The 19,014-nt window shown below is 62.7% G+C and overlaps 1 protein-coding gene across 7 annotated transcripts in view; it reads right to left on the reverse strand.

The window, feature by feature from the left end:
- MAD1L1 (mitotic arrest deficient 1 like 1) overlaps positions 1–19,014 on the reverse strand; it is a 280,457-nt gene that overhangs the window by 145,687 nt on the left and 115,756 nt on the right. For all 7 annotated transcript variants that reach the window (XR_016225664.1, XM_089320739.1, XM_070064279.2 and 4 more), the window contains one exon: positions 16,816–16,960. Coding sequence is in view for 6 of the 7 variants with exons in the window: in XM_089320739.1 (XP_089176865.1) it covers positions 16,816–16,960 (145 nt within the window). In the remaining variant the exon portion in view is untranslated. The remainder of the gene's footprint in view (positions 1–16,815; positions 16,961–19,014) is intronic.

A 19,014-nucleotide genomic window follows, 5' to 3' on the forward strand; every position in this document is an offset into this window, starting at 1 on the left:
CCACTCCTGTGCCACAGAGCACCCCGCGCCAGCACCGTTTCCCTCTCACTCCGCAGCATCCGGCGAGCCCCAGCACACGCACCCCTCCTCCTCTAGACGGCAGTGCGGGCAGGACACAGCCACGCTGACAGCCGCCTTCTCCCAGGACATGCTGCCGGCAAAGACCTCTGTGCTCGGAGAACTTAGTGCCTGCTCCCCGCGTGTTTGCAGCCTTGCTGGTACGTGCGTCCCAGGTCGCAGGGTCCCATGCAGCCGGCCATGCGCACACTCAGGACACAACATGAGCACAAACCCAACCCGTGCCCCTGACCTCCACACGCCCCCACCTCTCCGGGACACAGTAAACTCACTCATCTCACTCTGCCTGCTGACAGCAAGCGGGGCTGAGCGCTCCCAGCCGCAGCCTGGTGGCAGGTCTGCATTAGCATGTAGATAGCTGACAGATACAGAGAGCAGGAAGGGCCTTTAATTAACTTCCATCCTCAGCAAAGGCAGGCGGCGAGTTCTGACAGCCCGCTCGCCTCGGGAGGCCTGGCGGCCAGGACTGAGGGTGGTGGGCTGGGCTGGGCTGGCTGCGGAAGGCGTGCTGGGGAACCTCGCCACAGAGGCTGCCTCTCGGCTGCCCCTGGGGCGTGAGGAGCTCCTGGGGCAGGGCAGGGAGCCCACTGGCCGGGCACCTATTCCTAGACCCAGACAGGGCCCCAGGCAGGCCTCCCTAGCCAGGCGGAGCCCCTCTCCTCTGGCCTCTGGTCAGGCCTCAGGAGCTCTGAGGTTCCTGCTCCCGTGCCCAGCACGGCCCGGTGCAGAGGCAGAGCTGAGTCCCCTCTGGGCCAGCCCCCTGGGTCTGTGCAGGGCTGATACTCACGCCCTGCAGGCAGCTCTAGGGCGTGGCCGTGCCCCAGCACCTGCGCAGCGCGTGCTCTCGCAGGGCCAGCGGCGGGGTGAGGGAGCTGTGGGCCCGAGTACACGGGGGCAACAGACGAGACAGCAGCACGCAGAGGGTAGGAGGGACCCCACTGAAGCCAGCTGGACCCCCGGCGCCTGAAGCCTGGACCAACAAAAACCACAGCAAATGTTCACAGGACAGCTGAGGCCAGAGCCTGCTGACGTGCATCAGCTGCCAGTGTGCCAACAGCCCGATGGGGTGGTCAGACAGTGTCCCCTTGCCACTGGACAGACAGCAGGCAGCTGTGCCCCACGGGGCCATCTGCTGCAGAACCGGGAGGTGGACGCATGCTCACTGGACACTCGGACACCGCAGGGTCAGCACACAGACGAGGGGCATCCCCGGGAGTCTGGGAAGACGCAGGCCCGGGCGGCCGGGAATGGCGGTTCCGGGATGCCTGCGTGCACTGGGCTGCACACGAGGGAAGGGAATGCGGCAGGAGTGAGCGAGAAGGGGCCGTCTCAGGGGGCCGGCCCAGAGGGAGGCGAAGCTCCAGGGGTCGCAGAGCCGAGCACGCGGTCACCACCTCCCAGGAGCTGCTTCTGGGGCTGGTCCTGGGGCACAGCAGCCTCAGCCGCCACCTGCAGTGCTGGCATCCCACATGGGTGCCAGTTCAGGTCCCACTGCTGTACTTCCGATCCAGTTCCCTACAATGCACCTGGGAAAGCAGCAGCAGACGGCCAAGTGCTCGGGCCCTGCACCCACGCGGGAGACCCAGAGGAGCTCCTGGCTCCTGGCTCCAGTGTGGCCCAGCCCCAGCTGTTGCAGCCGTTTAGGGAGTGAATCAGCAGATAGAAAAGTGTGCGCACTCGTACTCTTCGTTTCTCTCTCTCTTTCTCCTATCTCTCTCTGGAACTCTGTCTTTCAAATTAAAGGAAAAAAAAAAAGAGCAGCTCCTTGGGGAGCCAACAGTGACCAGGCCTCCTGCCCCAGCTCCGCTCTCCCCTTGAGGCTTGAAGCCCCTGCCCGTGTACGTCTCCAGGGCTGGGAGGCAGGGTCCCCTGCTCCGTCCTGGGGTCGTGACATGCGTGCGGGGGAAGGCCCCTCCGGCGCCCCCGCCCGCAGCAGACCTGCCGCCTGCCTCCTGCTAGGCCGGCACCGGGGAGCCGGAGCTGGCAGGGACGGGCGAGGCTGGCTCACACAGGAAGAGACCACGCTTCTGTAACCGGAGGTTAATAAAAAACCACCTACGAAGGCCAACCAGTGGATCTAATTTATTTAGAGGCTTCCATAAGGCTGTGGATAAAACCCTTTATAAAAGCTTATTACAACCGCCCGAGGAAGCCCCGGAAAAGTGACAGCCACTTAGAGGGATTTGCAGGCCCGGAGCAAAGGGAAAATACAACAGGATTCCTCAAAGGGAGCAGAGAGGCAGGAGGGGAGCGGGGCCCCAGCGCTCAGCCTCAGCCCATCCCTGAGATCCATCAGGAGACTCCCCAGCGGGGCCTCAGGAACACACGAGGAGACACAGGGAGTAACTGAGCCCCACATTCTCTCAGGGCACGCCCCCAGAGCCCCCACCGCCCCAAGGGCGCCCTGAGACCGAGCTGGGGACGGCACTTGGGAAGAGCCTGGCTGGGGCAGCGTGGCTCTTCAGGGACAGAGTTAGAGAACCTGACCCCAGAGCCTGCTTTGCCACGCGGAGGCTGGCACTGGACAGCTTACGCCTGCGCACGCTGCAGGCGTGCTAACACAGACCCCACGGGGCTGCTGTTCCACAACACACGCTGCCAGCCAGCCCATCCGTGAGGGCGCACACTGCACCAAACAGCTGGCTCTCCTGGCAGAGACGGCACCCAGGCACACAGCCTCACATACACACACCATGTGCAGTCTCATCTGTGCACACAGATGTGGACTGTCTCACACACACACAGGCGTGCACACAGACATGTACTGTCTCATACCGGCACCAGGCATGCACACATAGACTTCTTGTACACAAGCACACAGGCATGCACACAGACATGTATTGTCTCATACATGCACACAGGCGTGCACGCACAGACATGTACTGTCACACAGGCATGAACAGAAACAGACTCATACACACACAGGCATGCACACACAGACACGGACTGTCTCATACACACGCAGGTATGCTATAGACATGTACTGACTCATACATGCACACAGGCATGCACACACATACTGTCACACACAGGCGGGCACACACACATACTGTCACACACAGGCATGCACACACAGACAAGGACTGTCTTATACACAGGTATGCATACATACATGTACTGTCTCATACACACACACAGGCATGCACACACACATACTGTCACACACAGGCATGCACACACAGACACAGACTGTCTCATACACACGCAGGTATGCTATAGACATGTACTGACTCATACATGCACACAGGCGTGCACACACACATACTGTCACACACAGGCGTGCACACACACATACTGTCACACACAGGCATGCACACACAGACACGGACTGTCTCATACACACACAGGTATGCATACATACATGTACTGTTTCATACATGCACACAGGCATGCACACACATACTGTCACACACAGGCGTGCACACACAGACACGGACTGTCTCATACACACGCAGGTATGCTATAGACATGTACTGACTCATACAGGCACACAGGCATGCACACACACATACTGTCACACACAGGCGTGCACACACAGACACGGACTGTCTTATACACAGGTATGCATACATACATGTACTGTCTCATACACACACACAGGCATGCACACACACATACTGTCACACACAGGCATGCACACACAGACACAGACTGTCTCATACACACGCAGGTATGCTATAGACATGTACTGACTCATACATGCACACAGGCGTGCACACACACATACTGTCACACACAGGCGTGCACACACACATACTGTCACACACAGGCATGCACACACAGACACGGACTGTCTCATACACACACAGGTATGCATACATACATGTACTGTTTCATACATGCACACAGGCATGCACACACATACTGTCACACACAGGCGTGCACACACAGACACGGACTGTCTCATACACACGCAGGTATGCTATAGACATGTACTGACTCATACAGGCACACAGGCATGCACACACACATACTGTCACACACAGGCGTGCACACACAGACACGGACTGTCTTATACACAGGTATGCATACATACATGTACTGTCTCATACATGCACACAGGCATGCACACACACATACTGTCACACACAGGCGTGCACACACAGACACGGACTGTCTCATACAGACACACAGTGTGTGCACGCAGTCTCTTCCATGTTTACCCTAGACACTTAGAGCACACGCATGTGCACATGCGGACCCATCACATTCTGACAGCCACAGGCACACCCTCGCGCCTCCCAAACATGAGGAGGGCAGTGGTGCAGTGGAACTGCGTGGGGAGGTTTCGTGTCATCCGGGAACGTGCCTGCTCACCGGGGCCGGCTCCTGTCTGCCTTGTTACAGGCTCCGCTTACATGCAAACTGGATTATGCAAATCCTGGCCTAGAGAATTTCAGAATGATTTTAAATGGGATTGTTATTAAAACAGCTACAGTTGCTCTGATGAATGCTAGCAGTACCACCTGTTTATCCAAACCTCACACGTTCACCAGACAGCAGACCTCAGTAAAGGTGAAAGCTACATGGCCAGGGCTTTCTGACGCCAGCGCAGGCTCTTTCCTGAACACACAGCCACGCAGAGCCTGCCCGGGCTCCAGCTGCCGGCCAACTGCACAGTGAGGGCTCTCAGCGCCGGGGCTTTTGCTGCCTTTCTGTGCCAGCCCCAGAAGCGGCTTCCCCACCATCAGGGAGGTGCCGGTCCGCACAGCTCACAAACACAGGTCTCCCCAGAGGACGCACAGGCCGGTACCCGCTACGGAAGCAGAGCTATGCACTGGGCAGGCAGTGCCCCATCCCACTGCCCTGGAGAAATGCTGGCCAGCCCCCAGAAGGCCCTGGGCAGTGCATGGCATGGGCAGGGGAGGACAAATCAACCCTGAGGCTCAGACGTCACTCCACAGAATGCGGTCAATGTGCCCCTGCCTCTCTCCATGGCTGCAGCTCTGGGGTGAACCAGCCCAGCCAGAAACCGGGGCTGTGTCAGGAGCAGGAAGCACGGGTGCCAGGGGCCTGCTGGAGGCAAGGAGCCTCACCCAGCATGGGGCCCAAGGGCCCAGCACAAGGTGTCGCCTCTCTGGCAATGATGGGGTGTCCAAGGACACCACAAGGAACAAGGGCCAGCAACGTGCCCTGTAGCAGCCCCTCCTCCTAGCCCACAGGAGGGTCAGCTGGGAGGGAGTTTGGGGACAGGGCAGGGCTCCATGCCCCTGACTCTGGCTAGGGACCCTCACGGGCCCTGGCACAGGGACCTGCGGGATTCTTGGGTGCATGGCACAGAGGATAAGTCACAGGGCTTCCAGAAGCCCCTGGGAGCGAGCTGCCCCGACAGCACGACCAGCGCCAAGCTGGCTCTCAGAGGCCACAGGCAGACGCGCCTGGTCGTGCAGCGGCAGGCTCGCCATCGCGCAGTAACCTCAGGAGGGGCTGGGGACGGCGCCGGCCACAACCAGCGACTGCGCTATTTTTAGCAGCAGCACTCGAGAGGCTGCCTTGGCAGGGAGCCCGCCTCTGAGTGCGCCGTCAGCCTCACCTGCAGCCAAGTCCCTTCCTCGCAGGACCAAGGTTATTCGGATGTGGATTTCTTCAGAATGCTCCACGGGGGGACCAGGTCTCCACTGAAGGCGAAGGGTCCAGAAAGCAGCAACGAGGACGACACAGCCCGAGGACGAGGGGGTCCAGGCCCAGGGTCCCAGCGCCCCCACCAGACACAGAGGCCCCACCCATGCCAGAGGCTGCCTGCTTCCCCAAGCCGCCCAGGGCAGCCCAGGAGACTGCTGGTGGATGGACAGGACAGGCACCGGGGCCGGGGACCTCCGCAAGAGTGAACAGCAGTTAGCACGAGAGAGACGGGGCCACCGGAGTCCTGCAGGATGCCCAGCGGCTGTGCGGGAGGGGCCCGTGCGGCGCGAGCCCCTGCAGGAGAGCCAGGCAGCCGCGGCCGCGACAGCTCGGCCCCAGAGAGCAGCACACAAGAGGGGCCCTGGCCATCCTCCCCGAGCCCCATAGTAACATCCCGTCGGCAAGGCAGAGGGGGCCCAGAGGCACCTGTGCTGACTGCGGGATGGTTCCGAAGCTGCCGTTCTCTCCGGATGATTCTGAATCAGCCCGAGTTTACAAGGCTGCAGGGCTCACCATGGCTGCGGCCGCTGGCACAGGACAGCAGGGGATGTCCATGTGCCAGGAGGGAGAGTGGCGGGCCAGGCCGGCTCCTCGGACACGCTGCAGGGCTGGTGCACACCCCTGTGGTTCAGCAAAGCAGCGTCCCAGCGCAGGGCCCAGGCAGAACCCAAGCCCCCACACGGCGCAGAGAGAACGGCGCTCAGAGGCCATGGGAGGCCCTGTCCTGACACCGCGGGCACGCGACAGGTCACTCAGACAACAGTGAGCACGTGCACACACATGCACACACTGTGCCCTCTGTGGGCAGGCAGCGGCTGGTGGACAGGCCTTCCTGCCCACTCGGGCACCACCCCAAGCACACCTGGAACACAAAGCCCGCGCCACCCAGGCCCAGGGCTTCCATCCCCCTTGCTGCTCAACAGTGGCCCACAGACAGGCACAGAGACCCTGGGCACGCACACATCCTTTACCCATGAGGACCCTAGACACCCCTGCCAGTCCTCCCCAGAGGGGGACCACAGGGGTCACAGGACCTGGACCAATGACCCGACGAGGATGGAACCCAGGGACTACGGTCCTCTGTCCCGTGGAGATAGCAGACAGGGAATGAGGCCGGCAAGCGCTGCCAGGGCCACGCTCTGCATGGAGATCTGCGGGGAGGCCTGTGGAGACGACCCCCAGCCCTCTCACACGGGGCCAGGATGGGCACGGGGACAGAGAACAGAGGCAGAGGGGCCAGGCCAGATGGTGCCTCAGGCCCAAGTCTCCCCCAAGAGCTGGGCAGGATATCAAGTGGCAGGCAGGGACCGCCCAGCGCACGCCAAGGGCCCAGCAGGGGCTCCCGCATCTGAACAGGCAGCAGGCAGCAGGGTGCAGGGGTGCAGGGGTGCAGAGCGCTGCAGGGCACTGCATGAAACAGGAGAAAAACGCAGCATCAGCTCCCGCCACGCGGCCCTGGCCAGGTCTCAGCTGTTCTCACACGTCAAGGACATGCACACACGGCTCGGGGTCACGGAAGTCTTCCGGAACGACACAGGGCGCACACTGCGTCACTGCCACCCGACAGAAACAAGAGAAGAGAAGGGCAGGCACCGGCCTGGGGGGCAGGCGCGACGTGCTGGCGGCCGTGTGGGGACGCGTTGCCAGGCAACACCTGACCGCAGGCCCGCGTGCCGGCGACGAACGAGCAGAAGACAAGACTCTGCACGCAGTGGGAAATGCTCGGGCGCACGCAGCGCAGTGCGGTGCACGACCCCACCTGGGACTGCAGCCCCTGCCGACGTCCACGGCCGGGAGACACGGTGACGTGTCGGCGCTGCTTCCCCCCGCGCCACGTACAGGTCTGCTGCAACCTGAGTCCCGGTCAGGCGGCTCTGAGGGACGAGCGCGCGGATGCTGTGCAAGCGTGTGCAAGGGAACAAAACCAGCGAGGCGTCTCAGAGACTGGGGCGCCACGGCACCGGGCACGAGCCGCGACGCACGACCGCGGGACCGGCCCGGGCAGCCAGCACAGAGGAGAGAGAGCAGGCCCCCTACCCAGGACGAGTGGGGAGGGGCCGTTCTTCGGCATCAGGCTCCACACTCAGCCCTGACGGCACTGGCCGCACACATGGAAGGCGAGACAAGAGCGCTCGGGAGAAAAACAAAATCCCGCCACTCGCGGGCCGTGGACAGGGCCGACGTGAAGGCAGAAGTCAGCAAGCCGGGCCACTTACACCGAGAGACTTCTCGACAGGGCGGGAACGGCAAGCCACAGAGCGGAACACACTCGCAACTCAGCTGTCTCCAGCCAAGGAGCCCATCGGCTCCATCAGAGAACCCCACCTCGCTAAAGCCGAGAGGGCCAGGGCGAGGAGTCCCGGCAGGCAGCGAGGGAGGGCCGACAAGCACCGCACTGGGCCCACGGCACAGCCAGCCCTGCCCGGCCAAGCGCCACCACGGAGAACGTGGCAGTCGTGCAAGTGGGTGGCTGAGAGAGCGCCTCTCGTGGCCAGTGGACCCAGTGCAGGAGCCCAGGAGTTACCAGGGGTAACACTAACACCCCTGAAAAAGGTCACAGCCCCACCGTCCTAACACCCCCTACCTAAAAGCCACCCAGACATCAGGTACAACCCACGGAACATGGAGAGACAAAGGCGTACCGTGAGAGAACAAGCCTCCACTGTGCCCAACACGCAGGAATGTGGCAGACACAGGCGCTCAAGACGCAGGCCCGGGAACGTGTGCAGCTGACCCTCAGGAGGGGCGACTGCCCGCTGAGCCCCCAGGCGCACACTGCAGAGCTGGGCACAGCAGGGGCCAAGGGCGTGGGCCTGGTCCAGAGGCCGGGGCTGCACTGCCTGAGGAGGCCAAACCAGAAAGCCCGCGACGTCCACGCAGACAGCGGAGGAGCGGACGTGCTAGATGTGCCCCACGCCACAGCACAGCAGCAGTCACGCCCCACAGTGCGCATCGGTGCAGCACGCGGCTGGAACGGGAGCCAAGGCAGCACCACCGCACGCACAGGACGCAAAACAGAGCCACACAGGAGACACACACACGGGGCAGCTGAACGAACAGGCAACTGCGAACGGCCACGGGGGGGGGGGGGGGGGGGCTCTGCAGAGGAGCACAGTGCGAATGCTCCACTTTCCGTTTTAAATGCTTACTTAATTTTATGTGTTTGGAAGGCAGAGAGAAACAAAAAGAGATCCTGTCTGCTGGCTCACTCTCCTAATGCTCCTAACAGCCAGGCCAGGCCAGGCCAGGCCCCTAGTTCAGCCTGGTCTCCCACGTGGGGGACATCACGTGAGCAGGAAGCTGGGATCAGGAGCGGGATCAGGACTAGGACCCAGGCACTCTGCCATGGAACAATCTAGTGGACATGTTTTGTTTGAAAGACTTACTATTTTATTTGAAAAACAGAATTGCAGAGAGAGAGAGAGAGAGCGCGCGCACACACGCAGCCCGCTGGCTCACTCCCCGAACGGCTGCAACAACTCCGTCCAGGTCTCATCACACACAGGTCTCCCACGCGGGTGCAGGGCCCAGGCACGTGGGCCGTCCTCCACCGCTCTCCCAGGTGCATCAGCAGGGAGCCGGCTCAGCAGCGCAGCAGCGGGACTGGCACCAGCACTCACACAGGATGCAGCGGCTTACTCCCCTGAGCCACAGCGCCCGCCCCAGCAGACGTCTTGGCAAACACAGCCCTCACGTCCCGTCTCCTGCGCTGGGCCGAGACGCAGAGTCTGGCTTAGTCTTCAACCCCGTGTGTGTGTGTGTGTGTGTGTGCTTTGTACCATGTTTGCACATACAAAGTTCCCACCAGAAAGGGTGTCAGGAGCGAGGGTGGGGAGGGCGGTGCACAGGGCCCCCAGCGTGCGGCCGCCCTCCTCCCCACCCCACTCCCCGATCTGGGCTCCCAGACACACCGCAGGGCAGAAGGAACTCTGCGATAACCACGTGCAGTCACCACCTGCTCTGTGCTGGGACCCGGCAGCGGATACCACAGACAGACGGCACGCGACTCGGCCGCTCTCCCTCCCCCACTGCCCGCACACCCACACCACCAAGCCAGACCCACTCCACAGCATGTCAGAGGCGAGGCTGCAGTGCCCCACCACAGCCACACCTCAGAAACGCCCATGTGGAGAACACCCCACCGCTCCGTCACCAGGCGAACACGGCTGCCTGCCCGCAGTCCATCCTGGGGGCCCACGCAGGCTCCTCCTGCCCTGCCCGCACCCCTGTGTGACTTCACACACAGGCAGAGCCAGCACCATCCGGCAGAGGGGGTGGTGGGGCTCACACGACCTCCCGCCTGGAAGGGCTGCAGGGAGCGGGGGGCACGCGCTCCACACAGCACCAACAGAAAGGAGGCCCAGAGCACCGGGATGTGGCCGTGAGCACAGGTTTAGCCTGGGCTGGAGTCCGGCACAGAGCCCAGGCTGGCCGGCAGCCAGGCACAGGACCACCGGGGCAAACAGCCCTGGGAGTGCCCAGCCTTGGGCAGTCTCTAGTTCAGACAGTTTTTGGAACTACAAAGTCAATACAATAAAAATGATGAGCTTCTCTCCGTCTGTAACTCTACCTCACAATAAATAAATAAAATCTTTAAAGGGGGAAGGGCGTGCAGTGCTGTGGCACAGTAGGCTAAGCCTCTGCTACAGTACCGGCATCCTATATGGATGCTGGTTTCAGTCCCGGCTGCTGCACTTCCCATCCAGCTCTCTGCTGTGGCCTGGGGAAGCAGTAGAAGATGGCCAAGTGCTTGGGCCCCTGCACCCGCGTGGGACACTGGGAAGAAGCTCCTGGCTCCTGGCTTTGGATCGGCGCAGCTCCAGCCGTCACAGCCATTTGAGGAGTGAACCAGCAGACGGAAGACCTTTCTGTCTCTCTCTCTTCCTCTGTCTATAACTCTACCTCTCAAATAAATAAAATACTTTTTAAAAATGATGCGGAAAATTATTCAAAATAAATTATACAAACCCAAACAGGATGCAAAGCCAAATCTAACCTGAGACCCGCCCCCCAGAAAAGGCCTGGGAGACCTGAGTCCTGAGCCCCTCTCCCCGAGCCCCAGCAGAGCCAACCTGCAGTGCTCCCAGGGTCCTGGAACCATCACTGCCTCCCCAGCCCCAGAGAAGGTTCCAGAACACACAGGAAGGCGCCAGAGGTGCAGGACCGGAGTGGGCAGAGGGCGGCTTCTCCCAGGACGGGGACAGGAAGCCAGGCACTGAGCTTCTGAGCAACAGCGCACGGACACTGCGGCCATCTCGGTCCCTGCTCCTCAGCTCCGTGCCACAGCTGCAGCCCCCTCGCAGCACCAGCATGGGCAGCGCCGCGGCTCCTGCCCCTCTGCTCCCACGGGGGCGGCAGGGCCCAGCGGAGTCGGCCGTCCGTGGGCACCCTGGAAACGGCATCGCTAAGGCTCAGGAAGGGCCTTCAACTTGCCAAGGCTGCGGATCTGACCCCTCCAGCGAGCGAGCAAGACGCAGGAGGGGGAACGACCCTGACAGCACCGCCACCACGGAGCACCTCCTCCCGTCCACCCACTCGCTGGGCACCTGTAGCCAGCCAGCAATGACCAGAGGCACGGGTCCAGGACCGGAACTTCCACACTGGAGGGCTTCCCGGGGCGGGAAGTCACCATGGCAACCAAGCGTGTCCCCCAGCAGCACAGACTAGGATCCTCGGGTCAGCAGCCCCTGGGAGCGCCCCTTCGTTCCGTTAAGCAGCGTCTCTCACCGAGCGTCACGCGCGCTGCGGCCACGCTGAGCAGCACGGGTGCCCTGGAAACCGCTCACTTGTGCTCACCCAGTTCTGGAAGCCAGTTTTCAACCGCTTAAAATAGGCCTGGTATTTTACCAAGGTAATTATGCTCTTAGCTATCAGCAACAATCAGACCCGCAGGCTGAGCGCTTCGCAAAGGTCTCGACACGAGTGGCTCCAAGCACCCTGCACCTGAATGTCAAGCGCGCAGCAGGACCCAATCGGGGCTCCGCGCCCTCCCCGGGGAGGTGGCTGCAGGCTGGGGAGGGCTGGCTCTCACCCGCAAGGACAGGGAAAGAGCAGAAGCCGAGAGGCCTTGAGGCCCAGGGTAGCCTCCTCGGGGTCTGACGGGGCAGGGCCGAGGTCTCCGGGTGGTGGCCAGGGGCGTGGACGCGCGGCCTGGAGCAGCGAAGCACACATGGCCGGGGAACGGCTTCATCACCACTGGCAGGGCAAGCGTGGGCACCTGCTATCGACACGCTGCAAACCCGCCTCGGAGGGACGATCAGAAATGACCCGTCAGTGCCGGCCGATCAATACCACCTCCTCGCCGGCACAGAGCACGCCCGCCAGCGCAGCACGGGTCGGCATGGGGCCAACTCGGAGCAGAAAACGCCTTCCGCTCCCCCCCTGCTAAGCGGAGAATGGAAATTTCCTTCCCTGGGAGCTCAGGCTATGAACTTCAAGGGCACAAAGTCCAGGAAGGAAGCTGGGCACAAACTTCACAGCTGCCCAGGCACTCAGCTGCACAGCGAGGTGGCCCAGGACCCACAGGGAGTGAGCCCCTCCCACTTGTCAGCAGCCACCCGAGTCCCTGGAACTCGCTCTAACACGGTGGGATCTGAGAGTGGACGGTAGGTGCTGTAACACAGGGTGGCATCGGAAAGGCCACCGCAGCCCAGGGAGCTTTGGTCAGACAGAGCAGAGGGGCCGGTGCTGCGGTGTAGCAGGTAAAGCCACTGCCTGCAGTGCCAGCATCCCATATGGGCGCCAGTTTGAGTCCCGGCTGCTCCACTTCCAATCCAGCTCTCTGCTGTGGCCTGGGAAAGCAGTAGAAGATGGCCCAAGTCCTTGGGCCCCTGCACCCACGTGGGAGGACCAGAAGAAGCTCCTGGCTCCTGGCTTCGGATCAGCCAAGCTCTGGCCCTTGTGGTCATTTGGGAGTGAAACAGGATGAAGAGCTCCCGCTCTCTCTCTACCTCTCCTCTCTGTAACTCTTTGAAATAAAGAAATAAATCTTTAAAATAAATAACTAAACAGAGCAGCTATCAGGAACTGGCACCTGAGAAGCCCTGGCCCCGCTGGTGACGCACGCGCAGGAGCACTGCACCTGCAGCTCCCAACTGCTGAGCTCCCCTGGAACGCGGGCGGACTCCTGCGGACCAGCAGCCGAGGCCAGGCAGGTGGGCCACGCTCTCCAGCCCTCCCAGCCGCCCGGCTGTGGGGCACCCGTGCCACTTCCCGCCCCGGAGGAGCAGGCAAAGGCAGCCCCCGGGAGCCACGCACAGGTGAGGGCCCTTCCCGGCGGGGTGAGCGGAGCACTGCTCCACAGAGGCAGAGCTGCGACAGGAGAGGCTGGAGAGATGTGAAGTGCGAGGGACCGGGCAAGCCCCGGGAGGCACAGGGCAGCCTCCACGGCCACGCAGAACTGTGTCAACGGCCCCCCAGGAGCCTGAGGCAGGGCCCCCGAGCCCGGTTACGGCCGTGGGGAGGGGAGCAAAGCCTGGGGTGGGTCTCCTGGGAAACAAGCACGCCCAGCCCCCAACTCACATGACTGCGGGGGGCGGGGGGGTTCTGAGCTGCAGCCCAGAGGACCCTCGCCCTCCCAGGACCCCAGCCATCCTCACCCGCTGACAGGGTCCTCACCCGGTGACCCAAACCAGCCCCTCAGAGAGGAGCCTGTCCCTGCAGGCAAAGACAAGGAGAGTGCTGGAAAGAGATGACCTTGGCCTTCCAGGAGCCTGCCTAGGCTCCCAGTGGACATGGAAGACCAGGACTCCGGTCACTGAGCTCACTGCCTGAAACCAGCAAACACACTTGTGGGCGTTACCCCAGAGCAACAGCCACACACACACACACACACACACACACACACAGGAGCCTACCTTTTCAGAGCAGTTTTATCTGCAACGTGAAAATGTACAGCGAAAGTCAGGGGTTAAAGCCCATGGCGCAGCCACAGCAGGGCCTGCGGCACGGCAACGAGCAGGGAGCGGCCGGCACACGCTGCAGTGGGCCAAGGGCACGTGCACGGAGGCCCCTGTCCCACAGCTGGCTCCTCCTGCGCCCTGCAGAAGGTAAGCTCATTTGGCACACACACACATAAACTGAGTTTTCATCACAAGCATTCTCCCTGAACCTTGAAGTCCCCACAAAGGCTGTGAGATTCCACCTGCTCGTCATCTTCGAAGCCACAGCGCCAGAAATGGAGTTGGACTGCAGCCGGCAGCATCGCGGCGCTGGGGAGTGGCGGGGGCAGCCGGGCAGCGCGCGGGCACGAGCATGGACCGCCGGGCTTCCGTGCTGGACCGTCCCCAGCCCACGTGTCTGGACCTGGGACACTGTGAGCTTACGACAGTGCGAAAGCATCCACAAGCCAGGCCGCTGCACGTCACTCTGATACGTCCATGGGCAGCGCGGCCGCTCTGAGCAGCACAAGCACCCAGCCACATGGCCAGCTGTTCCCGAGAGACACTGACCAGCGCTGACCGCAGAGGGCGAGAGTGACGGGGGCAGCGCAGGGGCCCGAGGAGATGGGTGCTGTGCACACAAGCACTAACTTCCGCTCACACTATACCGAGACCGACCCGCCAACTGAACCAAATGTGCCTCACCCCCACGTGCGTGCGGCTGGTGGCAGGCATGGCTGGGTACGAACCACGTAGGAACTTCTGAACTGGCTCCACAATCAATCAAAACCCAATGAACGTCTCTGAAACCAGACAGACGCACTCCCCAAGGCTGCCACACACACACAGCCCAGGTAGACAGGTGCATACACACACAGCCCAGGTAGACAGGTGCACACACACACACACAGCCCAGGTAGACAGGTGCACACACACACAGCCCGGGTAGACAGGTGCACACACACACAGCCCGGGTAGACAGGTGCACACACACACAGCCCGGGTAGACAGGTGCACACACACACACACAGCCAGGTAGACAGGTGCATACACAGCCCAGGTAGACAGGTGCACACACACACAGCTCAGGTAGACAGGTGCACACACACACACAGCCCAGGTAGACAGGTGCACACACAGCCCAGGTAAACAGGTGTGCACACACACAGCCCAGGTAAATGGGACGCATACAGGTACACACACAGATGGACCAGGTAAATGGGATGCACACAGGTACACACGCACACAGACCGGGTAAACGGGACATATACAGGTGCAGGGCCCAAAAAAGCAGGTGCGTGCAGGTACAGGGTCTGGGGCACACAGCGAGCCCAGGTCTCACCCAACGCGCTCTCCACACGAGCTGCACACATTAGTCTCATGGCCTCCACGTGGATGGCAGTGGTCTGGGGGATGCCAAGGGTCAGCAGACAAGGCTGATGTCTGCTCGTGTCCTGTGGGTGGCCACGTCAGCATGCATCGCTGGCCACAAAGCCACAGGGAGGGCACGGTGACAGCAGTGGTGGCCACGCTCCAGCCAGCTAACCTCCTGCTCCTTGAGCAGCCTCGTCACACACTGGTCTAAGTCCCCCAAACTCCCTGTGTAAGCCACACCCTACTGATGGCAACACTGGGAGGGGCCACGTGGTGCGATGAGTGTCCCTGTGAAAGGGGCCCCAAAGAGACCCCTTACTCCAACTGGGGGCACAGCGGGAAGGCGCAGACCTGCAGCCTGGGGTTGGGGGAGTCCGGGGGGAAGGTCAGGGGCAGCCCGAGCTCTCGGACTGGCCCTCTGCTCCGCACCCCTCATCACGGGGCACAGCGCGGCCTCCACCCCACGCTGCACGGTCAGCAGGCCAGGGTGCCCCCACGCCAGCACACACACAGCTGCTCCTGCTGCCGGGAGCCCACCTGGACGTTGCCTGTCCGTCCTGCTGTCCCGAGTCTGGACACCGACACTGGGTGCACCTTTATGTCCCCCTCCCCCGTGTGGTTCTGCAAACAGCTTTCGAGAGCAGTCAGCACTCCAGGTCTCTGCCTGCACCACCACAGGCAGTGCCATGGGGCCACGGTGGCACCACCGACCCTGGCTGCAGCCGCCACCTCTCCCACAGGGCTGTGGCCAGGCAGGCACCTCCCCTGGGCCTCACACGCTCTGCAGGGGCTGCTGCCAGCAGTCACACCAGGGCGTGGGGGGCACACGCAGGGATGGGTAAGGCCCTCAGAATCTCGCTCCCATGCGTGCCCCAGCCGGGACCCCACAAACGATGGCGTCTTTGCCCGAGCAGCAGAGGCCAGGGTTGAGTAGCCCAGACATTTCTGGAGCAAGGCCAGAACCTCAGAGTCAGTGTCCAGAGCCTGGACAGTTGGCCCCGCCCATGCCCCAGGAGGCCCACAGGAGGCCAGGAGGACAGGGCCTTCCTGACAGACAAACAGGACACCTTCACCAAGGAGCGCCGGAAGTCACGAGGCGTCCCCTGAATACCTGCGCGTTTGGTTGCTAAGAAGCTTCAGAACCAGGAGGAACCCCAGCAAAGAGCCGAGGTCCTTGTCAGAAACGGCCAGGAACAGCGGGCTCCAGGCGAGCCTCAGGACAGGCGGTGGGCGCTCCGTCCTGCCACAGCTCGGGCCCACCGGCAGCGCTTCTGGTCCCACACGGAAGCTGCCTTCACGCCCCAGCAGCCTCTGCGCAAGGTGCCGGACACGAGAACAGGAAAGGGGTCATGCGGGACACAAGCCCACATCCCGCCCAGTGCATCTGGACACAGGGTGGCACTGCTTCCTTCCAAACCCAAGGCCACTGTCCCGTGCGCTCACTGCGGCTCACGGCAAGATGGCCACAAGGCCCACGGTGTCCAGCACGCTGACCACACAGCAGGAGACACAGGAGCCTGCAGAGGGTCGGCAGTGCCTGGGAAAGCTGCGCTGGGCCACGTCACCAGGCCGGAGGGAGGCCCACCAGTGCAAGAGGCGGGAGAGGAAGCAGGAACGGGGGACCCGCCCCCGGTTCTGAGCCCTGTGACAGGGAAGACGGCCTGGCACAGGTGTGGCAGTACAGGTCCAGGACGGGACCCTGCCGGCAACCCAGGGTGAGAACCCGACCAAACTGCAGGGCCCCGGGCAGCTCTGATCGAGGGACCCCTCTGCCCCCGGGGCTTCAGGTGTGCTTGGCTCCGCAGAGCCCTGCGAGGAAGTGGCCCTGGAGGAGGGGTCAGGAGCGCCCGTGGACCTGTACCTTCGTGAGCAGCAGGACGCGCTTCTGCAGCCTCCGGGCCAGCGCCTCGTGGGCCTCTCGCTTCTTCCTCTCCTCCAGCAGCTGCCCGCTGACCTGGCGCACCTCCTCCTGCAGCTGCTGCTGGGCCTTCTCCAGGGCCCGGGCGCTGGACGGGGAGAGGAGAGGCACAGTGGTGAGGCCCGGGGTGAGCGCCCCGCCGTGAGCCCTCCCGCACGCCCCAAAAGAGAGCTGCACGTGCAGCCAGCCGCCTCACCTCACTTCCTGGCTCCTGAATAGCCACTTAGCGCCTTTCAGGAGCTTCAGGATTTCAAACAGGCACCCAGGGTGATCCCAGAACGCGGAGGGAGAGGGAGGGGAGCTCCGCTCCACACACAATGGGCAAGATTGTCAGCCACCAGCGCTGCGGGACGGGGCTGGTGAATGAGCTAAATTGCCAGCGCAGCAAAACCCACGAGACTCGGTGCAGCTGTGCAGACGGAGCCGCGCCCACGGCCGCACCAGCATGGACAGCAGCTCCTCCTGCAGGGCTGGCGGGGAGCCCACGGCGTGCCTGCCCAGGCACTGGCCGACGCTTCCTGCCACCTCTGCTCCCAAGGATCCCCTTCCGTCCACACTATCTGCGGCCCCCAGACTCTCTGTGGCTCCCACTTGGCTGCCATGCTCAGGTAAAGGCCTCTGGTGGTCGCCCCCACTCACGGGCTCACTTCCCGCCTCCTGGCATAGCACCTGAGCCATTCACCCCCAGCCCCTCATGACACCACGAGCCCTCCAGGGCTGTTCTCTGCACTGATCGCCTGCACACGCTGAGCCCAGTGAGGCCCCACCTGTGGGACACGGCGTGACTCCAAGAACGCAGCTCGACCCCACCCTCGGGGTGTGGCTGAGGGAGATACAGGGGGCGGGACAGCAGGCCCCAGTCCTCCCAGGACCAGTGCACGGCCAGTCGCACCATGAAACCCTGGCAGAAATCACGGTGCCCGTGCTGTTTTTAGTTTAGTTTAGATTTTCCCAAAGAAAATCTTAACAAAATCTCAAAAAGCTAAGACAGAGAGCGAGGGCTGTGTCGGGGGGACGGTGTGGAGGCACAACAAGGCTGCCTGGGGCAGGCCGTGCACACCCCTGCAGCCTGACACCGGCCCTCACGCCGTTCCGGCTCAGCTCTGACCACAGGGACAGCGGCCGTGCGCTCTCCAGCAGGCTCTGCAGAGCCGGGCATGGGGGGAGGGGCGGTTATTAGAACTCCGCATAATTCCTTAGGCACCAGGGCATCATGGGAGAGTGAAAGGAACCAACATCTAAGGAGCCCCAGGAGGCCCCTGCTCAGAGCGCCCAGACTGGCCCCGGCAGAGCCTCGCAAGGCCACGGGAGCTGACGCCAGCACTTCACCGAATCTCACTAGCGGAGACTCGCATCCGAGACGGCGGCGCTGGCGACCACCCTGCCCAGCAGCCCCCAGCACCCATGGGCCCCGCGAGGGCAGCTGGGAGCTCCCTACAATGCACAACTCCTCGCAGGCCAAGCTCACAACTTGGGACCGGGACACTGACTCCTGGATCCTGGATCAGCTGAGGCGCCTCACGAGCGCTTACGTCACGGCTCCTGCGCTGAGGGTTTACTGAAGATCAGCGCCATGGCCCGCTGCCTCAACAGCCCTGGGGGAGAGGGGAGCACAGGCTGCTACCACCTGCCGGACAGGTGGGGGGTGCTGTGAGGAGCTGTCCTTCCTCCAGGCGGCAGGCCAGCCCAACAGCAGGTGAACAAGCCCCAAGACCTGTGCAACACCCTAAGTCCACCATGAGTCACGCCAGGGCTGCAGCCCTCAGCACCCAGGGCAGGTGCTGGCCCACCTGGGAACACAGCAGGGCGGTGCCCCTCACCCAGGGCAGGTGCTGGCCCACCTGGGAACACAGCAGGGCGGTGCCCCTCACCCAGGACAGGTGCTGGCCCAGATGGGAACACAGCAGGATGGTGACCCACCCAGGGCAGGTGCTGGCCCACCTGGGAACACAGCAGGGAGGTGCCCCACACCCTGCGCAGGGCACACTGGGAGAGCAGGGAGCTCCAGAGGACAGTACTAGGCCCAGCGGGAAGCACTCTGGTGCCTGTCCCAAGAGGGGAACACACTCAGTGATGGAAGGACAGGAGGAGATACAGCCTCCGAGCACTGCCCTCAGGGCCCAGCCCCCACCAGGCCACGTG

The sequence above is a fragment of the Oryctolagus cuniculus genome, chromosome 19 (assembly GCF_051225735.1).
Source record: "Oryctolagus cuniculus isolate XC-2025 breed Fujian yellow rabbit chromosome 19, ASM5122573v1, whole genome shotgun sequence".
Taxonomy (NCBI): Eukaryota; Metazoa; Chordata; class Mammalia; order Lagomorpha; family Leporidae; genus Oryctolagus; species Oryctolagus cuniculus.